At 37.5% G+C, this 21,571-nt stretch overlaps 1 protein-coding gene and 2 non-coding genes across 3 annotated transcripts in view; all 3 read right to left on the reverse strand.

Annotated features, from left to right (window-relative positions):
- Nucleotides 1-1,826: 1,826 nt before the first annotated feature.
- Nucleotides 1,827-21,571, reverse strand: part of HAUS6 (HAUS augmin like complex subunit 6) — a 41,358-nt gene continuing 21,613 nt past the window's right edge. Inside the window, exons 9-17 of the mRNA XM_070431725.1 lie at nt 19,362-19,555; nt 17,554-17,680; nt 14,215-14,317; nt 12,303-12,384; nt 9,710-9,776; nt 9,222-9,407; nt 6,502-6,637; nt 4,380-4,982; nt 1,827-2,911 (exon numbers count right to left, since the gene is read on the reverse strand). Of these exons, the coding sequence (XP_070287826.1) occupies nt 2,850-2,911; nt 4,380-4,982; nt 6,502-6,637; nt 9,222-9,407; nt 9,710-9,776; nt 12,303-12,384; nt 14,215-14,317; nt 17,554-17,680; nt 19,362-19,555 (1,560 nt within the window). The 3' untranslated portion in view covers nt 1,827-2,849. The remainder of the gene's footprint in view (nt 2,912-4,379; nt 4,983-6,501; nt 6,638-9,221; nt 9,408-9,709; nt 9,777-12,302; nt 12,385-14,214; nt 14,318-17,553; nt 17,681-19,361; nt 19,556-21,571) is intronic.
- On the reverse strand, nt 9,862-9,992 carry LOC139021325 (small Cajal body-specific RNA 8). The gene has a single exon (XR_011473446.1). It is a non-coding gene; the product is annotated as a small Cajal body-specific RNA 8 (non-coding RNA).
- Nucleotides 19,871-20,001, reverse strand: LOC139021330 (small nucleolar RNA SNORA42/SNORA80 family). The gene has a single exon (XR_011473451.1). It is a non-coding gene; the product is annotated as a small nucleolar RNA SNORA42/SNORA80 family (small nucleolar RNA).

Raw genomic sequence — 21,571 nt, forward strand, 5'->3', positions numbered from 1 at the left:
AATGCTTGTATCTGAATCTCACAAATTTTTGTTGATCAAGTTACTGGTTAACTATATGTGATCATTTTGTGGTTTGAAGGGCATGGTTCTTTTTTATATCTAGCAAGTTTCATAGCCAAGTGAACTAGAGCATGTAGAACATATTTACAAAGTCTCATAGGGGACCCACAAATATTTTAAATTTAGGATGTAGACTTGGCATTCACTAGGGAGAACTATGCATATGTAACATTATGTAAAAGAGAATTTTACTTTAGCATACACTTTCCTTGCATTGAGGAAAATGTCCTTAAACATATTTTAGTTTATTCAGAGTAGGAAAAAATAGGGTTTCCTTTTATACAGGTCTCAAGAATTCCTGTTTTTTCTTTAGATAAAATTGACTTTGCCCTGGTGGGGTGGCTCTGTTGGTTAGACTGGGGATTGAGCCCTCAACTTTAGCATATCAGGATGATGCTCTAACCAACTGAGCTAACTTGGCTAGGGTTAGCTCTTAAGCTTTTTAGTCTGATAATTACCAAGGAAGCATATTTAAAATGCAGATTCCTAATCCCCATTTTAGACCTATAGAATCTATGTAGTGCAGGTGATTCCCTGAGTCCATTTAACCCTTTGAGTGCCAACCAATATCCTAGGAACTATGCCAAAATTGCCAATGCATTTTTGCTGATTTTACAGCAGTTTAGGGAAAAAATTATGAAAATTAGGCAGATAAATGCCAGTGGTTAATTTTAGAACTACAAACATTCGGCATCATAAGTAATCTGCACTTGGGTGCCATCTGTCAACAAAGAGTGAACTACTAGCATCTAATAGTGACACTGCAGGAGGAGCGGCACTTTTGGGGAAAGACAGGAGCGCGATCACGCTCCCCGGCACTCTAGAGGTTAAGACAAGTCATGTAAGCTCCCTGGCTTCAGCCCATCTGCAAAACAGGTATAATAATCACTATCTTAACAGTATAAGAATTAGATGAAATCATATATATTGACTAGTAATGGCTCTGGTACTTAGATGATGCCCTATCCTTCCTAACATTAAATTTTGGATTTACAGATACTGAGTTTTCTTAAGATAGAGAACTTAGTTTCCCAGTATACCTATAAAGTCCCTTATTTGTTGTATTAACTAATAAAGGAATATAGCACCTTAGGAGCTTTTTTTTTCCCACTGCAAATATGTGCTTTTTTCTGTCTTTTCTCAGACTGGCCTTCAAACTGGGATTGAACAAACAACTTAGAGAAGCCCAAAATGAGTGAAAGATAATTAAGCCCACCTACTTCCAGAACTCTCCCTTCCCCTTTTCTCCTCTCCCTGTCAGTTTCTTGGCAAGTGGACATGATTTTAATGGTTAAGAGTTGGGACAACATAGAGGGGTACTGTTGGTGCTATGCCTTCCAGTGTGTATTCATTCCTCCTGATTCATGGAGAGCTATGGGATGTACTCACTTGATTCTAGAGACAAGCCATTTTCTTGGCCAGAGACCATGACTGAGTGAGGCAGGGTTTTGTACAAGAGGCCTTACAGCTGACTCCCATTTCTGAGCCATATCCTACTGTCCTGGCCTTTTAGTTACTTGTGGTTTATTAAGGAAAGAAAATAGGGTCAAATCCTAGCTTTACCACTGACTTAGCTGTGTGACACTGAGCAAGTTATTTAACCCCAAATTCAGTTTTCTCAAGTTATTTTGAGACTGTTCTGTAGGCTTTGGGGAACTGAGGAAGAAAGCAATATAATCAAAATTAGCTCCTTTCCCACAAAACAGTACCCTCACCATCCCCCCTCCGCAATAAAAGAAAACACACAGACATTTTTTAATTTGCATTTTTTTCTGTTAAAATATAAAAGTAGGGTTAAGTTAAATTCTCATAGTCTAAATTAGACTAAATATAAATCTGCTATACAACCCAATGAATGGATTCAATTTGATAGGATTCCTTAAAAGTGTCATCTTCTTCCATCTTTTTCCTTTTTTACTAAATTTATTCTGTTCCAGTCTTCACATACCACATGCACTTTATTCCATAAAATATCATTTTTCAGCATCAACCTACTTGAATAATCAATCATGAAACCTATTTAGAGCTTTCCAAACTTTGTCCTTTTGACTACATAGCTCAAAGCACTATGTTTCTCTTTTATTTTCTGTTAGTACCAGAATGTTTCATTAAGAAATAATAAAAGTTCTATATTTCCCTAAAATGAAAGATCAATGTATTCAATGGCTATTATCTTAACCATGTAATAAATGTACATCAAAAACTACTCATCCTTATGTTAGTTAACTGAAATTATAGTAAATTTAACTACTACTTTGCCATTTTCTTAATGCTTACAAGATTATTCAAGAAATCAAAATGGCTTCACATAACTTGATGTTTGCTTTCCAAATACTTCACATTTCAACTCCACTTACCTAAAAACATTAGAAGAGGCTAAAGGGAATTATTTAAGACTTTTTAGACCTTGAAAAATACCAGTTTTGGGGTGCTTTTAAATTTTTTTGGCTTTGTTTTTTTTTCATCACCATTTATCCCCCCAAAACTCCTCCACCTCCACCCACCCCTATAAGTCTGGGGTGTTTTTGTTTGTTTTTGTGTTGTTTTTATTTATTTTAGCGAGAGAAAAGGAGAGGGAGAGAAACACCAATGTGTGAGAGAAACATCAACCAGCTGCCTTCTGCACAATTCCTACAAGCCAGCAACCGGGGCATGTGCCCTGACCAGGAATCGAACCGGTGACTTTTCATTTCATGGGAGGATGCTCAACCTACTGAGCCACATCAGCTAGGGCTATAAGTCTATTTTTAAATCAACTTGCTTCAACTGAAGTGTGCAACGTAAGTAAGTTATCTCTTCAATTCAGACGGCGATTCTTTTGCATCAAGGCTCTTATTCAAGATTTCTGCTTCTGCAAAATTGATTTTAAAAAAGAGAAAAGGATACGCAAACATTACCAAAAAAATCAAATAGCACAGACTCCAAGTAGTAGCAAATTTCAGTCTTCTTAAGGATAAAGTTCACATATAGATATTTAACTATGATAAAATTACCATCATTCTCGCTGAGGTATTCTCCAGAGAATATCAATATATCCCTCTTAGAATATTTTTTTTAACCCTCTTAGAATACTTTTCAATATACCAGTTTTTAATTATCATGGGCAAATCAGAGTGACATATAATGAATTATCACCAGACCCATATCTGTTCTAACATGCTTTAAGAGCAGTTTTTTTAAGTCTATGTTTAAAATTTTCAAACATATATAAAAGAGAATTATGATTAACCTAATGTAGTTTGCTTCAATAATTCAATAATTATTTAATACTAACTATTAATGAGTTAAATTGTGTCCCCCACACAGATATGTTGAAGTTTCCAATAAGGTCATTGCAGATATGATCAGTTAAGATGAGGTCATTGAAGAGTAGGACGGGCCCTTATAAGAAAGTGCAGAGACACACGGGGGAGAACACCATGTGAAGAGGAAGGCAGAGCAAGTATAGAGTTTTGTTGCCACAAGCCAAAGAACACCTGAGGCTACCAGAAGAGGCAAGAAGGATCTTCCTCTAGTCTAGTGGCTTCAAGGAACATGGTTCTTGCCAACACCTTGAGGCTGGTTTCTAGCCTCCAAAACTTATTGTCTGCAGAGACAATAAATTTCAATTTAAGCCACTCAGTTTGCTTTGGCAGACCTAGAAAACTAATACACTGACCTTGTTTTATCATCCCACCCACACCAAATTTATTTTAAAGCAAATCACAGATATTATATTACAAAAATGATATTTAACAGAGTTGGTTACAGCATTCTCGTGAGTTTCAACCTCACTCAACTACATGCACCCGAACTCTATCACAAGGCACGTGGGGCTACATGTTTGGGCCATAGGATCAAACTTACAACCACAGCCGTTGGCTATAATTGTGCAGGGAGGGCCCTGCCCTCCAGCTGGGACTTGCACGTGGCAATGAGAGGACCCTGTCCTTTCATTAGTCTGAGGCTTAAACCTGGCCAAAACACCGTAACCGCGTCCCACATAACAGTGTTTCTCAACTTTTTTAGAACCATCTTCCAGTAGCCAAGAAGATTTTGATGAAATTTACCTTTATTAGTTTGTATTACAAAAGCAATAGGTTTCAAGTTTTTGGTTTGTTTTCAAACCATCCCAGACTAATTGTAAACTACATACACATCACTAGAGATTCTGAAAGTACCCATAATAGTGATGGGTACACTTTTCTCATCCTAGCCAAAAGAATGAGCATATTTTGTCACATTAACAAAGATCATGTAGCATTCATTGTGTACTATTTTTATGAGAAGTTGAGAGAAAACTTAAGCACGTTAACATGCACAGGTTTATTTAATCTTACCTTTTAAATAAGGTGAAAGTTCTCCAAGACTACATGGCCTCGTGGTCCCCAATCTTTGTTCCACTGGAGAAAACTTGATTAGTGGTGAAAGAGACCGTTTTCTTTCACCAAGGGACATTCGTAAAGATGGTTTTGTATAGTCAGTATGCAAATCTTGAGTGTCCAGCAGGTTAAGCATATGATCTGTTTGCATGGTTTGAGGAGCAGGGCTCAATTCTTGTTTGTGTCTTTCAGGTATTTCAGAATTAAAGAGGTAAGTTTCTTCCTTTTTCTTGATAAGAGATTTTTTCAGAGCCTCGTATCTACTGTAAATAGCCTGTACATGGGAGTCTGATTTTGGAGTAGTCTGTCTTTCTCCCACAACATCTTCTGGGAAAATGCTACTGTTTATAGGACTATTTGGTTCCAATTTAAAATTGGCCTCTGTACTATTGGAGCTATTAAGACTTAAATGACCAACATCTTCTGGAAGAGTTTCATGTAATATGCCAAAATCAATATCCTTAAAACCTTCTCTATGTTCAGTATCCATTTGAATTGATTCTGTACTTCTGTTATCTTCTATTTTAATAGCTTTTCTCCATGAGCTCCTAATATCACTGACTAATTAAAGGGGGAGAAAAAAAAACACAATTTACCAATATTCCCAAACACAGCATGCAAATAAACATTTCATTTCTAGTGCTCAAGATAAAGCTACTGAGTATATGTTCCACAGATATGCTAGTTGAATGATAAGGCTCCACAATATACCAAAGCCCAACAAGATCAAAGAACTTATCTCCAACTAATCACACACAAATAACAAAACCTATTCCTGAAATGTACATATACTTTTGTACAGCACATACAAATTGTATGTATCAAAAAGATATTTTGGACAGAATTCAGCAAACCTTTTCTGTAAAAGGCCAGAGAGTAAGTAATATTTTAGGCTTTGCAGGCCATCTGGTCTACGTCAACTATTTAACTCTGCCACTGTAGCATGAAAGCATCCATAAACAATATGTTGACAAATGAGCAAGGTTGTGTTCAATATAACTTTGCAAAAACAGTGTGTTAGGCTTTGTGATTCAATTCAACCTGAAGTGATCAATTTAAATTTGAATATATTATTTCTAGCAGCAAAATGGAAATTTTATTTAACCACTCAACCAGGATGATGTGCCTACATAAGGACAGTATCAGAACTTTATCTACACAAATTATAAGTTATTTAAAAAAATTTATTGGCCCCTAGTCGGTTTGGCTCAGTGGATAGAGTGTTGGCCTGCGGACTGAAGGGTCCCAGGTTCAATTCCAGTCAAGTGTACATGCCTGGGTTGTGGGCTCGATACCCACTGGAGGGTGTGCAGGAGGCAGCCGATCAATGATTCTCTCTCATCATTGATGTTTCTATATCTCTCGCCCTCTCCCTTCCTCTCTGACATAAATAAAAACATATTTTTAAAAAATGTATTGGGCATTCTGGCTGGCTTAGGAGAGGTAGGAAAGATCTCTGAGCACACAGTTTTTGGCTGATGCTGCTGGTTACTGCCTGGGATATCAAACCTCTATACTCTATAAATATTGATCACAGATCAGATGTGAAGGCAGAGGATTTTTTTAAGTGATCAACTAAAATATTTTCCAGGAAAAAGTCAAGTAAAACAAAAAACAAAATTGTACAGTATCAGGGCAAAATAATTTTACTAAAGAGGACTGCCATATAAGTGAGAGTGCCCACATGTAATACTTCGATAAAAATCCCTTACGTCAAAACAAAAACCCATTGCCACTAAACTTAAGTAAAAGAGTTTTTGTTTTTTAATATATTTTTGTTGATTTCAGAGAGGAAGGGAGAAGGAGACAGAAACATCAATGATGAGAGAGAATCATTAATCGGCTGCCTCCTGCACACCCCCTACTGGGATTGAGTCCACAACCTGGGCATGTGCCCTTGACTGGAATTGAACATGGGACCCTTCAGTTCGAAGGCCAATGCTCTATCCACTGAGCCAAACCAGCTAGGGCAGTAAAAGAGTTTTAAAGTGAGCTTCCAAAAGATTTGTCAGACCATAGTTCTAATAATGGTAATGTATAAAAAAGAAAATAAGTGATAGAGAAAACATTATTAACTTACTCAAGTTTTCTGGAGTTCGGGGAATTTGTTTCCTAGTTAAGAATGGGTTAGAAACTAGAGAGTCAATCAGTTCCTCTAATTTTACTTCTTTTCCTGTAGAGAGCTGTGGTGAATCAGATAATACTGTCCTCACAACCTAAAACAGAAAAGAAAAGGTAAAGCAAAAATCACCTCCAAATTAAGCCCATTGATAGAATGCAAAAAAAGCCCTGATAATAACAGAAAGCACTTTAGTCAGCAGCCCTTCCCACTGCAGATAGCATAAAAGTACACTCAACAGTGTAGCTCCCAGATACTCCCTACAGACTAGGCACAATCCTACAAGGCAGCCATTTTCAATCTTTTTCATTTAATGGCACACATAAACTAATTATTAAAATTCTGCGGCACATCAAAAAATATATTTTATGCCGATATGACAAAAATAATAAATATAATTTTTATTAGTTCACACCAGATGGCTATTATTGTACTAGCTGTTATCATTTTTTTATTGACAATCTAAGAGAAAAGAGGTCAGTGGCCCTGACTAAATAGTCAGGTATTGCATGCTTTAAAAATTCTTGCGGCACTGGTTGAAAATTGCTGCTATAAGGTAACACAAAACAGTTTCCTCCCTTATTTTAAATGGATATCCCATTATAAAGGAGAGAACAGATAAGACGCTTTATACTTAGGAAGATTTGGAGGTAGTTCTGACTACACAGTGACCTAAAACTAAACTACCATCTGCTACATCATTGAGCTTGACAACTCTATATCTGCTAAAATGATAGTTTTAAAGCAAGCAGATTCTTAATTATAAACCATTTGTACAGTAACACTTCTATTAATAAATAGAATACATTCTGACAACATATTTCTTTGCCAGAAATCTCATTATCAAATATAAATTAGTGAACAAGGCATAGATACTTTCTAAAATAAAAAAAAGTATACAAAATGAAAATAGCACTCTGTATTAATTAAAAGTGAATAAATCCAAAAAAACATCTGACCCTTGAAATCCATAAAGAATAAATTTCCAACAACCATAATCAAATTGGCCTGCACTTACCCTCCCTTGTGAAAACAGGGCTTTTTAGAACTCAAATACTAAATATTCCTGTCACCAACACTAATAAATAAGATTCATTTCACTTTATTTTCAGAGCTTTTTGAGGTTTTGAGGGCTCTCCTTTTCCATCACATCCATTCCACTGCTACTATAAATACTTTTAACCAGAGAATGTGCCTTTCCTTCCATCGGGAAAGAAAAAAGACTGACCATCTTTTCTTTAGTGTAATCACCTAACAAAGAAAACAATAGGACTTTAGAAATTTAAAAATACTTAGAGCCCTAGCTGCTATCGGTCAGGTGGGTGGACATTGTCCCGTGCACCAACATGTGGCCACAGTTCGATTCCCAGTTTGGGGCACAAACCCAGGTTTCAGCTGGATTACCCAGTAGGGTGCATGCAGGAAGCAGCCAAACCATGTTTCATTCTCAAATCGATGCTTCTCTCTCTCCCTTTCCCTTCCTCTCTCTCTAAAAATCAATAAAAATATTTTTAAGAAAAATATTTAGAGGCCATAAAACTGGCCCAACCTCCTCATGTTACAAACAAGAAAAATGTCTGACATCCAGCTCTCTTATTTGGACAATATTCATTTACTTTTATCAAAATTGAGATAAAAGAGAGAACTCCAATACCTAAATCAATAGGTACTAAACTAGCCCTAGCTGGTTTGGCTCAGTGGATGGAGCATTGGCCATGGACTGAAGGGCCCCGGGTTCGATTCTGGCCAAAGGCATGTACCTGGGTTGCAGGTTCCCTAGCCCTGGGGGGGGGGGGGGGGGGGGGTGCAGGAGGCAACCGATTGATGTGTCTCTCTCACATCGATGTTTCTCTCTCTCTGTCTCTCCCCTTCCCTTCCACTCTCTCTAAAAATCAATGGAAAAATAAACTATATATATATATATATATATATATATATATATATATATATATTTTTTTTTTTTTTTTTTTAAGAGTACTAAGCCAAATTTTTCTTTTAGTCTCTCAGGAGCTGATTTATTCTCTGAATGCTTATCTAAATTCAAACAATGCTAAGGGATGTTGTGGGAAACTGTAATAAAAATAACATTAGAAATGCTTGAGCATTTGTGTAAACTGAGTTCTGTAATACTACTGAGCAATAGTAATATTGTAGACACTTGTCAATAAAAAGTAGAACAGCATTAAGTTAGGAAAACCTAGATCATGAACAATGATGCACCTAATTATTTTGAAATACTTAGAAAGCAGGACAAAAACTTTGCTCAGTGATAATATTTTGTTCTAATATTCAAAAAGAGAGGAAGCTCAGCTAAGCAACAGACATCATTCATGACGTATTTTAATAGAGCATAACCATTGGGTATAATTACCCAACAACTGATATGTAATGGTTAACTCCAAAAATAGCATACATGTTATTATTTTTATACTTTTGGATATTTATAGGATGGGACATGAGTTCTAAAGCATGGAAATAATCTTAACTAAGTTTATATGAAATCTATTTCTACTTTGGGGAGGAGCAATTTTGCTTTAACCATGACTTTTATATATTATCTGTGACCTCCTTCCCCAAATTTCCCCCAGTAAATCAATAATTAACTGTACTTCATTTTCAATCACAACACTATAGAGAAAATAAGAGATATTTCAGTATACTTTTTACAATCTTTTTCTAACCTCTTCTGCCAGGTGATCTTGCTCTTTCTGGAATGGATCAATTTTTTTAACTGGCAGAGGGCCTCCTAATGCACTACTCTTTGTATTCTTTGCAATATATGATGATGGAAAGTCTTCCCCTTCACACTCTGGTGTTTTCTTAGAAATTGTTTCAGTTTCTTCTCTAGATGTTCCAATCTTCATGTCCTGAAGATGACAGACATAAGTTAAAACCTTAATAATTGTGCCTGATTTTCATTAGAGGTTCTTGAGTTATCATGAACCTATAAAAGTTTATTAACATTATTGTAAAATTATATGTTCACTGGCACAATTAAATAATTCGAATATTCCCCTGTAGAAGCAACAGGGAATTGTAAATCGAAATGGTACATAATGTGCAAATACTGGGAAATGTGAAAATAAAATTTTAATTTAATTGGGGTATCAACAAAAATAAATATTTTATACTAAATATAATCAGAATTAAAAATTGTTTTAAAATGTACCTTTTCAAATATTGTAACACTATTTCCATCTGATGATGAAACTGGCTGAAACAGGGAAGAAGCAGGGCTAAAAGGAAAAATAAAACAAAACAAATCCAAGTTACGAGGAGGAAAGAATCCCATATACGTTATATAACTGAATATTCTTAAAAAACTGTCTGCCCCGTATCTGTCCGTTACGATTTCTCTCAATTCGTCCCGGTCATCAAAAGGCAGTTTATTCTACGGAGGTATGGTGACAATTAGAGCAATACTGCAGCTCAATTTGTGTATCTGCCTCCCAAATTATAAATATTTGCCTTACCTGCTATATATTTTAAGTCATCAGCATTTTTTACAAGGGTTAAATGATTTGATGAACACTCAAAAGCTTGAATAAAGGGTAAGAAGAAATTCAATTAATTAGACTGGCATTATTACAACATCCTAAATCTTTAGATCACAGAATTTCATTGTAACAGAGACTTTCAGATTCTTTTGATATTTCATGACCAAAATCAATATCTCTTATGCTGAATTTTGCTCTATAGAAATATGTTATACTAACAATAGTCCTAAGGTTATTCACTTTGTTTGTTGCATTCTACACATAGTATTCCTTAATCTCTTACATTCCCTTGCTCCTTTGAATAAACATAAAAACCTTATGTATCTTGACCAGCCAGTGTGACTCAGTGATTGAATGTTGACCCATGAAAAGGTCGCTGGTTCAATTCCCAGTCAGGGCATAAGCCCAGGTTGCGGGCTCAATCCCTAGTAGGGCGCATAGGAGGGAGCTGATAGATGATGTTGCTCTCTTGTTGATGTTTCCATCTCTCTATCTCGTTCCCTCCCTCTCTCTTTAAAAAAAAAAAATCAATAAACATTTTTTTTTAAAAAAACCTTATATACATTTTCATTATAATTCTAAAATAAATTATTAAATTTCTAAAGCCTTTAATTAAGCATTGACAACTTTATCTTCACCTTGAAAGAACTTTCAAATTCAATCATGTACTGGGTCTTCTTGTGGCCAAAAGCTTTTCTATTCTAGGTTATATGAAAGGCAGGATTACCAGAGACCACTTTTCAACATCAACCATGTCAGTGCACCTGGCTGGCATGGCTCAGTGGTTGAGCACAGACCTTTAAACCAGGAGGTCAGGGTTCAATTCCCAGTCAGGGCATATGCTCAGGTTGCAGGCTCGATCCCCAGTGTGGGGCATGCAGAAGGTAGCCAAACAATGATTCTCTATCATTGATGTTTCTCTCTCTCTCTCCCCCTCTCCCTTCCTCTCTGAAATCAATACACACACAGACATATATTTTTTAAATGTCAGTGCTTTACTTTCTGTTCATAGCCAGAAATATAAAATTAACACTTTGCCAATATTTTATAAAATAGCAAATATGCTCCTTCCAAACAATTCAAAATCACTGAAATGGTTCATTTCAGCTTCTCCTAAACCGAATATAATCTACATATCAAAGGCAAAAAATTAACTATCTACTGCAATTTTATCTTAATTATTCCAAAAACTCAACATTAAAATGACCAAAAGCTCTGATGGAGAGCCAATAATCTATGCACCAAGGGCACTAAGATGCCATCACAAGATGGTGAGCTCCTTGAAGAAAAAGACTATTTCTTTCCAAAGGCTATTCCCAAGGGAGTATTTGATTGCTACTTAATAATGCTTAATTTTAATAAAAAAACAAATATATTCCCCAAGTATATTACATACATTTAAAGATTTTGCTTATAACCCTAGCTGGTTTGGCTCAGTAGATAGAGAGTTGGCCTGTGGATTGAAGGGTTCTGGGTTCAATTCAGGTCAAGGGCACGTACCTCAGTTGCAGGCTCAATCCCTGGCCCTCAGATGAGGATTTAAAAAAAAAAAATTTTTCTTATATAATCTGGCATCAGTTTTATGGGCCAAAAAGGGGTAACAGAAAAAAACAGGCAATAAAAATATAAGAATACGCCTTAAATTACAACAAATTAAGTAGGTTCAGTTTTTCATATATTAAATTATGGGATTTAAATGAACCAGAAGCCTTTCTTTGTTTAAAAGAATGAACTTTTTATCAAATGGCATATAAAAACCCCAACATATAATAGAGATAAAAGAGCAAACTGCTCAGGTTTAAGTGGGAAAGGTGGGACTGCCAACAGGCTGAATTAGATTCAATTCACAGAACCAGAGGATGCTGCAGAATACAGGCTGAAAACTACAAAGTGGATGATCTCAAAGGTTCCTAAACTCTTGGGTTTAGTCAAAAGCTACAAGTGATTTCAAAGAAGTTCACAGACAGAAAAGACAACAATTCAAATTCCCAAACTTGCATTAGATTATCTCCATATATGTGTTTTTCATAAAAAATTAGAAGATTCCCATGAATCCCAACATTTTTATAAAGAAGAAAAAAATATGCCCATGTATCAGAAATGTTGAATCTTTCCTGAAAATATAGACTCGCAGTGGAAAAATACTGTCTAAGAGAAGAAAATTATGGACTCTCCCACATTAAAAAAGCTTGGAAACTGGCTAAAGATGGGACTATTATTAACAAAGGGGGAAGAAAATCAATATGAAAATCAATTTTGTTTTACCTGTTGGTTAGATCATATACAGTTCCCAGTATATCACTAGCTCTTCTACAATCATTTTCCTGGTTATGCTGTTTAGGTGTATCTAAAAGAACAGAAAAATTAATTACTCTTTAGATTTTTCCATTCTAATATGTTTTTAAATTTTAAGGAAAGCCATTGCTAGATGACAGAGGATGATATTCCAGGGGCTCCTCTTCTTTCAACACGTTAGATTCTGAAAGACTATTATACACGTATCCCAAGTATCATGTACACTAATAAAAGAGAAACATGCAAATTGGTGTCACTCCACTACACCCGCCAGCCAATCAGAGTGACTATGCAAATTAACCCAACAAAGATGGTAGTTAATTTGCATACGCAGGCGCGGAGGGAAGACTGAAGGCTTTGGCCGGAGTGAAGACCAAAAACTGAAGACTGAAGACAGAAGACTGAAGAGGCTTGGCTTCTCCACTGTAGCCGCAGTGGAGAAGCCAAGCCTCGCTGCGGCCAGACCAAAGGCCTGGGTCCCAGGTGCCGGAGGAAAACCGGTGCCAGCAGCCAGGGGAAGGAAGGCCTATTGCGCGAAATCTTCGTGCAACGGGCTTCTAGTATATAATAAAGAGGTAATGTGCAAATTGACCATCACTCCAACACACAAGATGGCCGCCCCCATGTGGCCACAAGATGGCCTGCAGGGGAGGGCAGTTGTGGGCAATCAGGCCAGTAGGGGAAGGCAGTTGTGGGTGACCAGGCCAGTGGGGGAGGGCAGTTGGGGGCAACTGAACCAGTAGGGGAGGGCAGTTGGGGGCAATTGGGACGGTAGGGGAGTGGTTAGGGGTAATCAGGCTGGCAGGCAGAAGCGGTTAGAGGCAATCAGCCATGCAAGCAGTTGGGAGCCAGCAGTCCTGGATTGTAAGAGGGATGTCTGACTGCCCATTTAAACCCGATCCCTCGAGGGGTTCTAGATTAGACAGGGTGCAGACTGGGCTGAGAGAGCCCCCCCCCCCCCCAGTGCATGAATTTCATGCACCAGGCTTCTAGTTACTATATAAGAAGCCAATGTACACTATGTAAAGTTTTCCTTTCAATTCATCATAATAGTATACCAACTTATAACATTTTCAATCTCTATGCTTTTGCAGCTAATTATAATGAAATTACTGAGATTTATATATTATCCCAAAAATGAGCACAAATACAAATATAACACAAACTTACCAGACAACCATAAACTAAAATGATTATGCACAACTATAAACACCATCTGATGGAGGTAGACACTGTTGAAATACATTTGTTGTGGTATATAACAAAGTTTGTAAGGTAAAAGTTGCTAAGTAAAAAAGCATCTAGAGCCCTAGTCCAAGCATGTCAAACTTGTGGCCCATGGGCCACATGCCTCATTTATTTGGCCCGTGTTAGCCTTTGAGTTTGACATGCTTGCCCTAGCTGGTTTGGCTCAGTGGATAGAGCATTGGCCTGCAGACTGAAGGGTCCCAGGTTCATTTCCAGTCAAGGGCACATGCCCTGGTTGCACGCTCAATTCCCAGTAGGGGGAATGCAGGAGGCAACGATCACTGATTCTCTCTCATCATTGATGTTTCTATCTCTCTCTCCCTCTCCCTTCCTCTCTGAAATCAATAAAAATATTTTTTTTTTAAAAAAAGCACCTGGAACTTTGTTCTTTATTTTTTCCTAAAGGTGATGGATGATAGGAAGCTACTGATGTGTATTACACCAGGAGATGAAAAGGATCATATTTACACCACAGAAAGACCACTGAGAGCCATTCGTAATATGGAATAGATAGAACACTGGAGGCTGAGTAGTTAGAACACAATTATAGGCATTGTGTTGTAACTTCAGCTTGGAACAGTTATCATAGTGAGAAATATTGAGAAGGAAATTTAAAAGAGAAAAAATAACCAACCTGGAAGCGAAGCAGGATACTGCAAAAGAATACTTCTTGCATATACTTCTTCTGAGGCAGGATCAAATGAAAGAGGAGACATAGGTGGTAAAAGATCCACAGCCTTAAAACAGAGAATTCATAATTTGAAATATACACATTTTACTCACTACCACACAACAATATTAAGTTAATCTATGACTGGTTGATTCCAACAAAGACAGAATTACTATGCATATAAATTATCCTATAATTATTTTTAAAACAAGGAGTACTAAAAAAATAAAAAAACAAGGAGTACTATATTAGGAACAAGGATACTACTTTGCCTTCAGCTATATCTCAAATGTAATAGTACTTGTAACATCAAGAGGAACATCTCATTTTTTAATACAATTCTCTGATTCTAAAAATAGTAACTATAAATCACAACAGCCACTTTATTAATACTCTAATATGTATTTAGAAGAATTACAAAAACAAAACATTTGATCTTTAGGATCAAATGAAAAATGACAAACATAAACACACACAGCATTTCTAAGTCATTCTGTAACATGATAAATCAAGAGATTGCCTTATATTAAACTACTCTCCAAAAGGCAAGTCAATCCCAGACAAGAAAAGGATAAAGGAGTTCATCACTTCCAAACCAGTATTACAAGAAATGTTTAAGAGATTTTTTTTGAGAGAAAAAAAAAAAAGACTATGAATAATAAAATGACAATAACTACATATCTATCAATAAGTACTTTAAACGTAAATGGGTTAAATACTCCAATCAAAAGACATAGGGCAGTTGAATGGATAAGAAAAAAAAGACCCTTACCTATGCTGCCTACAAGAGACTCACTTCAGATAGAAAGACACACACAGATTGAAAGTAAAGGGATGGAAAAGATACTTCATGAAAATAAAAACAAAAACAAAACAGCTGAGGTATCAATACTTATACAAGACAAAACAGACTTTAAAACAAAGGCTATAGCCCTAGCCGGTTTTGCTCAGTGGATAGAGCGTCGACCTGCGGACTAAGGGTCCCAGATTCGATTCCGCTCAAGGGCACATGCCCAGGTTGCGGGCTTGATCCCCAGTGGGGGCATGCAGGAGGCAGCCAATCAATGACTCTCTCATCCCTGACGTTTCTCTCTCTCTCTCCCTCTTCCTTCCTCTCTGAAACTAATAAAAATATATTTAAAAAATAAATAAATAAAAAATAAAAGAAAGTCTATAACAAGACACATCTGGGTATTTGTCCAAAGAAGCCCAAAACACTAATTCAAAAAGACAGGTGTATCCATATGTTCACTGCAGCATTACTTACAATAGCCAAGATACGGAAGCAACTTAAGTGTCCATCAATAGGTGAATGGAAAGTAGAGCAGCCCTAGCCAGTTTGGCTTAGTGCAGTGGTTCTCAACCTTCTGGCCCTTTAAATACAGTTCCTCAGGTTGTGACCCAACCATAAAATTATTTTCGTTGCTACTTCATAACTGTAATGTTGCTACTGTTATTGAATGATAATGTAAATATCTGATATGCAGGATGGTCTTAGGCGACCCCTGTGAAAGGGTTGTTCGACCGCCAAAGGGGTCGCGACCCACAGGTTGAGAACCCCTGGCTTAGTGGCTAGAGCGCCAGCTTGCAGACTGAAAAGTCCCAGGTTCGATTCTGGTCAAGGGCACATGCCCTGGTTGTGGGCTAAATCCCCAATAGGGGGCATGCAGGATGATGCTGATCAATGATTCTCATCATTGATGTTTCTATCTATCTCTCTCCCTCTCCCTTCCTTTCTGAAATCAATTTTAAAAAAAAGTAGTGCATATATGACTCAGCCATAAAAAAGAATGAAATCTTGACATCTGTAACAACATGGATGGACCTACAGCGTACTGTGCTAAGTGAAGTAAGTCAGATAGAAAAAGATAAATGCCATATGATTTCACTTACATGTGGTATCTAAAAACCAAATGAACAAACAAAACAGAAACAAACTCATAGATACAGAGAACAGTTTGATGGTAACCAGATAGGAGGGGGAGTTGGAGGGATGGGTGAAAAAGGGGAAGAAATTAAGAATTACAAATTGGTAGTTATAAAATTGTCATGGGGATATAAAAGACAGCATAGAGAATACAGTCAATAATATTATAATAACTATGTGCAGTGTCAGATAGGTACGAGATTTATCAAGGTGATCACCTCATAGGTCATATAAATGTATAAACACTATGTGTACACCTGAAACTAATATACTGTATGCCAACTATAACAGAAAAATTAAAAACAAAACAAAACACAGCAAAAGAAAACATCAACAAAACAACAAGAAAGCCCACTGCATGGGAGAACATATTTGCCAATGTTATCACTAATAAGGGTTTAATCTCCAACATTTACAGGGAACTCATACAACTTAACAAAAGGAAGATAAATAACCCAATCAAAAAATGGGCAATGGACTTAGATACTTTTTGAAAGAGGACATAAGGAAGGCCAAGAGACATATGAAAACATGCTCAAAGTCAGTAACCATCCGAGAGATGCAAATCAAAACAACAATGCAGTACCATCTCACACCTGACAGAATGGCTATCATCAACAAATCAACAAACGACAAGTGCTGACAAGGGACCCTCGTGCACTGCTGGTGGGAATGCAGAATGGTGCAGTCACTGTGGAGAACAGTACGGAGTTTCCTCAAAAAACTAAAAATGGAACTCCCATTTGACCCAGTGATCCCACTTCTAGGAATATATCCCAAGAAACTAGAAACACCAATCACAAAGGATATATGCACCCCTATGTTCATAGCAGCACAATTTACCACAGCTAAGATTAGGAAACAGCCTAAGTGCCCATCAACAGATGAGTCGATTAAAAAACGGTGGTACATCTACACAATGGAGTACTACGCCGCTATAAAAGAGAAGGAATTCTTACCATTTACAACAGCATGGATGGAACTGGAGAGCATTATGCTAAGCGAAATAAGCCAGTCAGAGAAAGATAAATATCACATGATCTCATTCATTTGTGGAATATAATGAACAACATAAACTGATGAACAAAAACAGATCCAGAGACAGAGAAGCATCTATCAGACCATCAAACCTCAGATGGAAGGTAGGGGAGGGTGGGAGGAAGGGGGAGAGATCAACCAAAGGACTTGTATGCATGCATATAAGCCTAACCAATGGACACAGACACCAGGGGGGTTAGGGCATGAGTGGGATGGGTGGGGGGGCATTAGGAGGATAAGGACACATATGTAATACCTTAATCAATAAAGAAAACAAACAAACAAACAAACAAATAACAAAAACTGAAAAAGGCAAAAGGCAAGTCACTATTACTTACTGGAGTCCAACCTTTAATTAGATTAAAAGGAGACAAACCAAGAAATTCTTTCCACTTTTTATGCCATTTTCCTTGTTTTTCAACAATAGAATGTGTTATAGTTGTAAGATCTTCTTCTAATTTATGCCTATAATAGCATAAAAATAATTATTCAAAACAGGAATATATAATAAAATTATTGAGTGAAATTTAAGAAGTTTGTAGAAAAAGGAAAGAAATAAAGTCAATACAGCACATATAAGTTGAATAAACTCTCACAATAAACTCTCAGAACCTAAAATACCTTTATTCCTTTTAAGACTAGAAAACAACTGGAGTGGCTCAGTGGATAGAGCATCATCCCATGGACGAAGAGGTTCTGAGTTCGATTTCCAGTCAGGGCACATGCCTGGGTTGTGGGATCCATTCAAGACTCCATTTAATAACTGAGTAACTGTTAGGGGCAGCCGATCGATGTTTCTATCTCTCATCAATGTTTCTATCTCTCTCTTCCTCTCCCTCTCTATCTAAAAATAAATATGGACACAGACAATGGGGTGGTGAGGGCCTGGGATGGGAGGAGGGCAGGAGCAGGCCAAAAGAAGTTATTGGAGGGGCGGGGGAGGAGGACCTATGTAATACTTTCAAAAATAAAGATTTTAAAAAATAAAATAAAAACAAAACAAATAAATAAAAAAGAAAGCAATAATACACCTATTACTCCATTTATCTTTAAAATACAATTTTTTTCAGCCTTGGGTAGTGTGGCTCAGTTGGTTGAGCATAGTCCCATGCACCGAAAGGTCACTGGTTCCATTCCTGGTCAGGACACATGCAGAGGTTGTGGGATCAATCCCCAGTCTGGGTGTGTACAGAAGGCAACTGATTGATGTTTCTTTCTCACACCCATGTTTCTCTCTCTCTCTCCCTCTCCCTCTCCTTCTCCCTTCATTTCAGAGAGAGAAAGAGAGGAGAGAGAAACATCAATGAAGAGAGAGAATCATTGACCAGCTGTCTCCCACACCCCCCCTACTAGGGGTTGAACCCGCAATCTGGGCATGTGCCCTGACCAGGAATTGAAAGATGACCTCCTGGTTCATAGGTCAGCACTCAACCATTGAGCCACAATGGCCAGGCAAAAACATATCAATAAAAAAATAAAATATAATTTATTTCCTGGTTCTGAACTCGAATCAAAATTCTACTCCCCTTAACTGTCCTGTCCATGCCTAAAGACAGCCCATAACTCTCAGTCACTCTGCTCAAATAAAAAACTTTTCTGAGCCCTAGTTTTGTTTTGTTTAATTTAATTTCTCTAGATCCTTTTTTTAAAAAATTGATTTCAGAAAGGAAGGGAGATGGAGAGATAGAAACATCAATGATGAGAGAGAATCACCGACTGGCTGCCTCCTACACACACCTTACTGGGGATCGAGCCCGTAACCTGGGCATGTGCCCTGGACTGGAATCGAACCTGGGACCCTTCAGTCCGCAGGCCTATCCACTGAGCCAAACCAGCTAGGGCCTGAAGCCTAGTTTTATTAGAAGATCCCACAAAAGAAAAGCAATAGAAAAGTTAAAATTATTTCATAAAGAATTATCACTCACAGCAAATAATATATTCCAGACATAAAAAAAATTACATTAATTTTCCTTTCTACTTCATGTGTCTCTCTGAAAGCTAATGACAGGTTTTTGAGTACTAGTAAAATGTTCACACTTGTTTGCCAAAGCTAAAGAGTTGTTAAACTACATGAGTTGTGCTGAGAATTTATTAAAACCATTCTACTCCTCACCCAATAAAATAACAGAGAATCTTACTAGTGTACCTCATATGCTGCAGATCCAATAATCTTTCTCTCTGTAATTTGGCCTCTTTTTCAAGGAAGCGAAGGTCTATTGTCAGTTTTGCTTGGTCAGCCTGACAACATTCATATTTCATTATTTTCAAGACTTCATTTAATAACTGAATAACTGTCAACAGGTTCAATTTCCCAGCCTCATAAACATTTCCTATGTGCAACTAAGGGTTCAAAGGGGGGGAAAAAAGTAGTAAACTATAAGTTCTTAACATAATAAACTACTATATAAACATACTTATATGTTTTACTATTATAATAAAAGGTTACCTTAAAGAATAAAAAAAAAAAAGTTAAATGTCTACCCCAAAATAACACTATGTAAATAATTTTGGTCCAAAGAAAACTGTTGTGGAACAATTAACATGCCATACTACAGTTTTGTTATGTAAAAAGTTGAAAACTGGAATAAAAGAAATGCAAATAAATGAAAGCAAAATAAAGATTAAGGAAAAAAGAGCAGAATTGGAGAAAGATTATGAAGTCATGTCTTGTTTTGTTCCTGCAGCCTATCGGCTGAGGCCAGGCAATGGTTCAGGCCAGTTTGCTCTGGCATGGGGCACTATGAAAGACCCAAGGGGATGGGCCTGCCATAAATCCAAACCCATGTATGATAAATCATGTTTTAACAAAAGCTGCAAATTGATGGTACCTACAGGCTAAATCCAAACTTAGACATGATTTTTGACCTGCATTGTTCCAGTGTTTTAAAATCATTTGGCCCTAGCCTGTATGGCTCAGTGGATAGAGCATCGGCCTGCGGGCCAAAGGGTCCCAGGTTTTATTTCAGTCAAGGGCATGTACCTTGGTTGCAGGCTCCTTTCTCCCTGGCTCTGCTCAGGGCTTGTGCAAGAGGCAACCAATCGATGTGTTTCTCTCACTTCCATGTTTCTCTCTGTCATTCCCTCTCTTTTCCACTCTCCCTAAAAATCAAGGGAAAAATATCCTTGGGGGAGAATTAACAAGAAAAAAATCATTTTAATTAGTTGCCAATATTTTTAATCATAGATTTCACATAAAAATTACTATTTCTCTACCCAAAGCACGGAGGCATAGAACAGACTGACATTCTCAATGTAGGGTTGGGGGGATGAGAAGAGAGAAACCAAAAAACTTATATACATAGCCCATGGACATGGGCAATAGGGTAGTGAAGACCTGCGGGGGGTTGGGGGGGGTACCGGTTGGGAGGAAGAGGTTAAGGGGTGGGGTGGGGGGGGAGGGGGAGTGGGAAATACTGTAATACTATCAACAATAAAAAATATATTTAACAAGATTTATAAAAATTACTTCTCCAAAGACCTCATCACTTCCCACTTTATTCTAACTATTACACACAATTAGTGTAAGACCTCATTACTTCCCACTTTATCCTAACTATTACACACAATTAGTGTACTTCATTTATACACATTACCTGCCTAGTCCCTCTAGGACTCTCAGATCCTCATTTTTATGTGCTCTGAACGTGAAGTGCCTGTCATGTTACCTATGAAAGCTCTTCAGGGTCACAATATTTTATCTTTGTATCCCCTGTACTATAATCAATACCTGGCATATAGTAAATTATTATAAATTGTAAGTTTAATTTTTTTTAAAGTAGATGGAAGTGTCTCATAAGCAAGTGGAAATAATTTCTTTTAACTTTTTAAAATCCTCACCCAAGGATTATGCTCATTGATTTGAGAGAGAGGGGGAGAGGGGAAACATCAATTGGTTGCCTCCTGTACCCACCCACCAGGGATCAAACCCACAACCTAGATATGTAGCCTGACCATAAATTGAATCTGCCACCTTTTGGTGTACGGGATGGACTATGCTCCAACCGAGCCACTCAGCCAAAGAGCAAGTGGAAATAATTTGATGTAGCCTGGGTTAAAGGAGAGAGGCTGGAAATACCAATTTGAGAATCTATACTAATAAAAGAGTAATATGCTAATTAGACCAGGAGACCTGCCGGAGACCTTCCGGACATCCTTCCGGACAAAGCCTGGGGCTTGGCCAGCCTGCAAACTGCCTCCAAACAGCCCTCAGCCCCTCATCCAAGCCAGCCATGCCCCACAGCGGGGATCCTCACCCCGATGGGGGCATGGCTGGCCTGCAAACCACCCCAGGCCCCTCGCCCAGGCTGGCCCCACACCCCAAGGGGACCCCAACCTGATCCAAGACCCCCTTCAGGG

Source organism: Myotis yumanensis, unplaced genomic scaffold (assembly GCF_028538775.1).
Source record: "Myotis yumanensis isolate MYYU_CA2020_CCGP unplaced genomic scaffold, mMyoYum1.0.hap1 SCAF_12, whole genome shotgun sequence".
In the NCBI taxonomy this organism is placed as follows: domain Eukaryota; kingdom Metazoa; phylum Chordata; class Mammalia; order Chiroptera; family Vespertilionidae; genus Myotis; species Myotis yumanensis.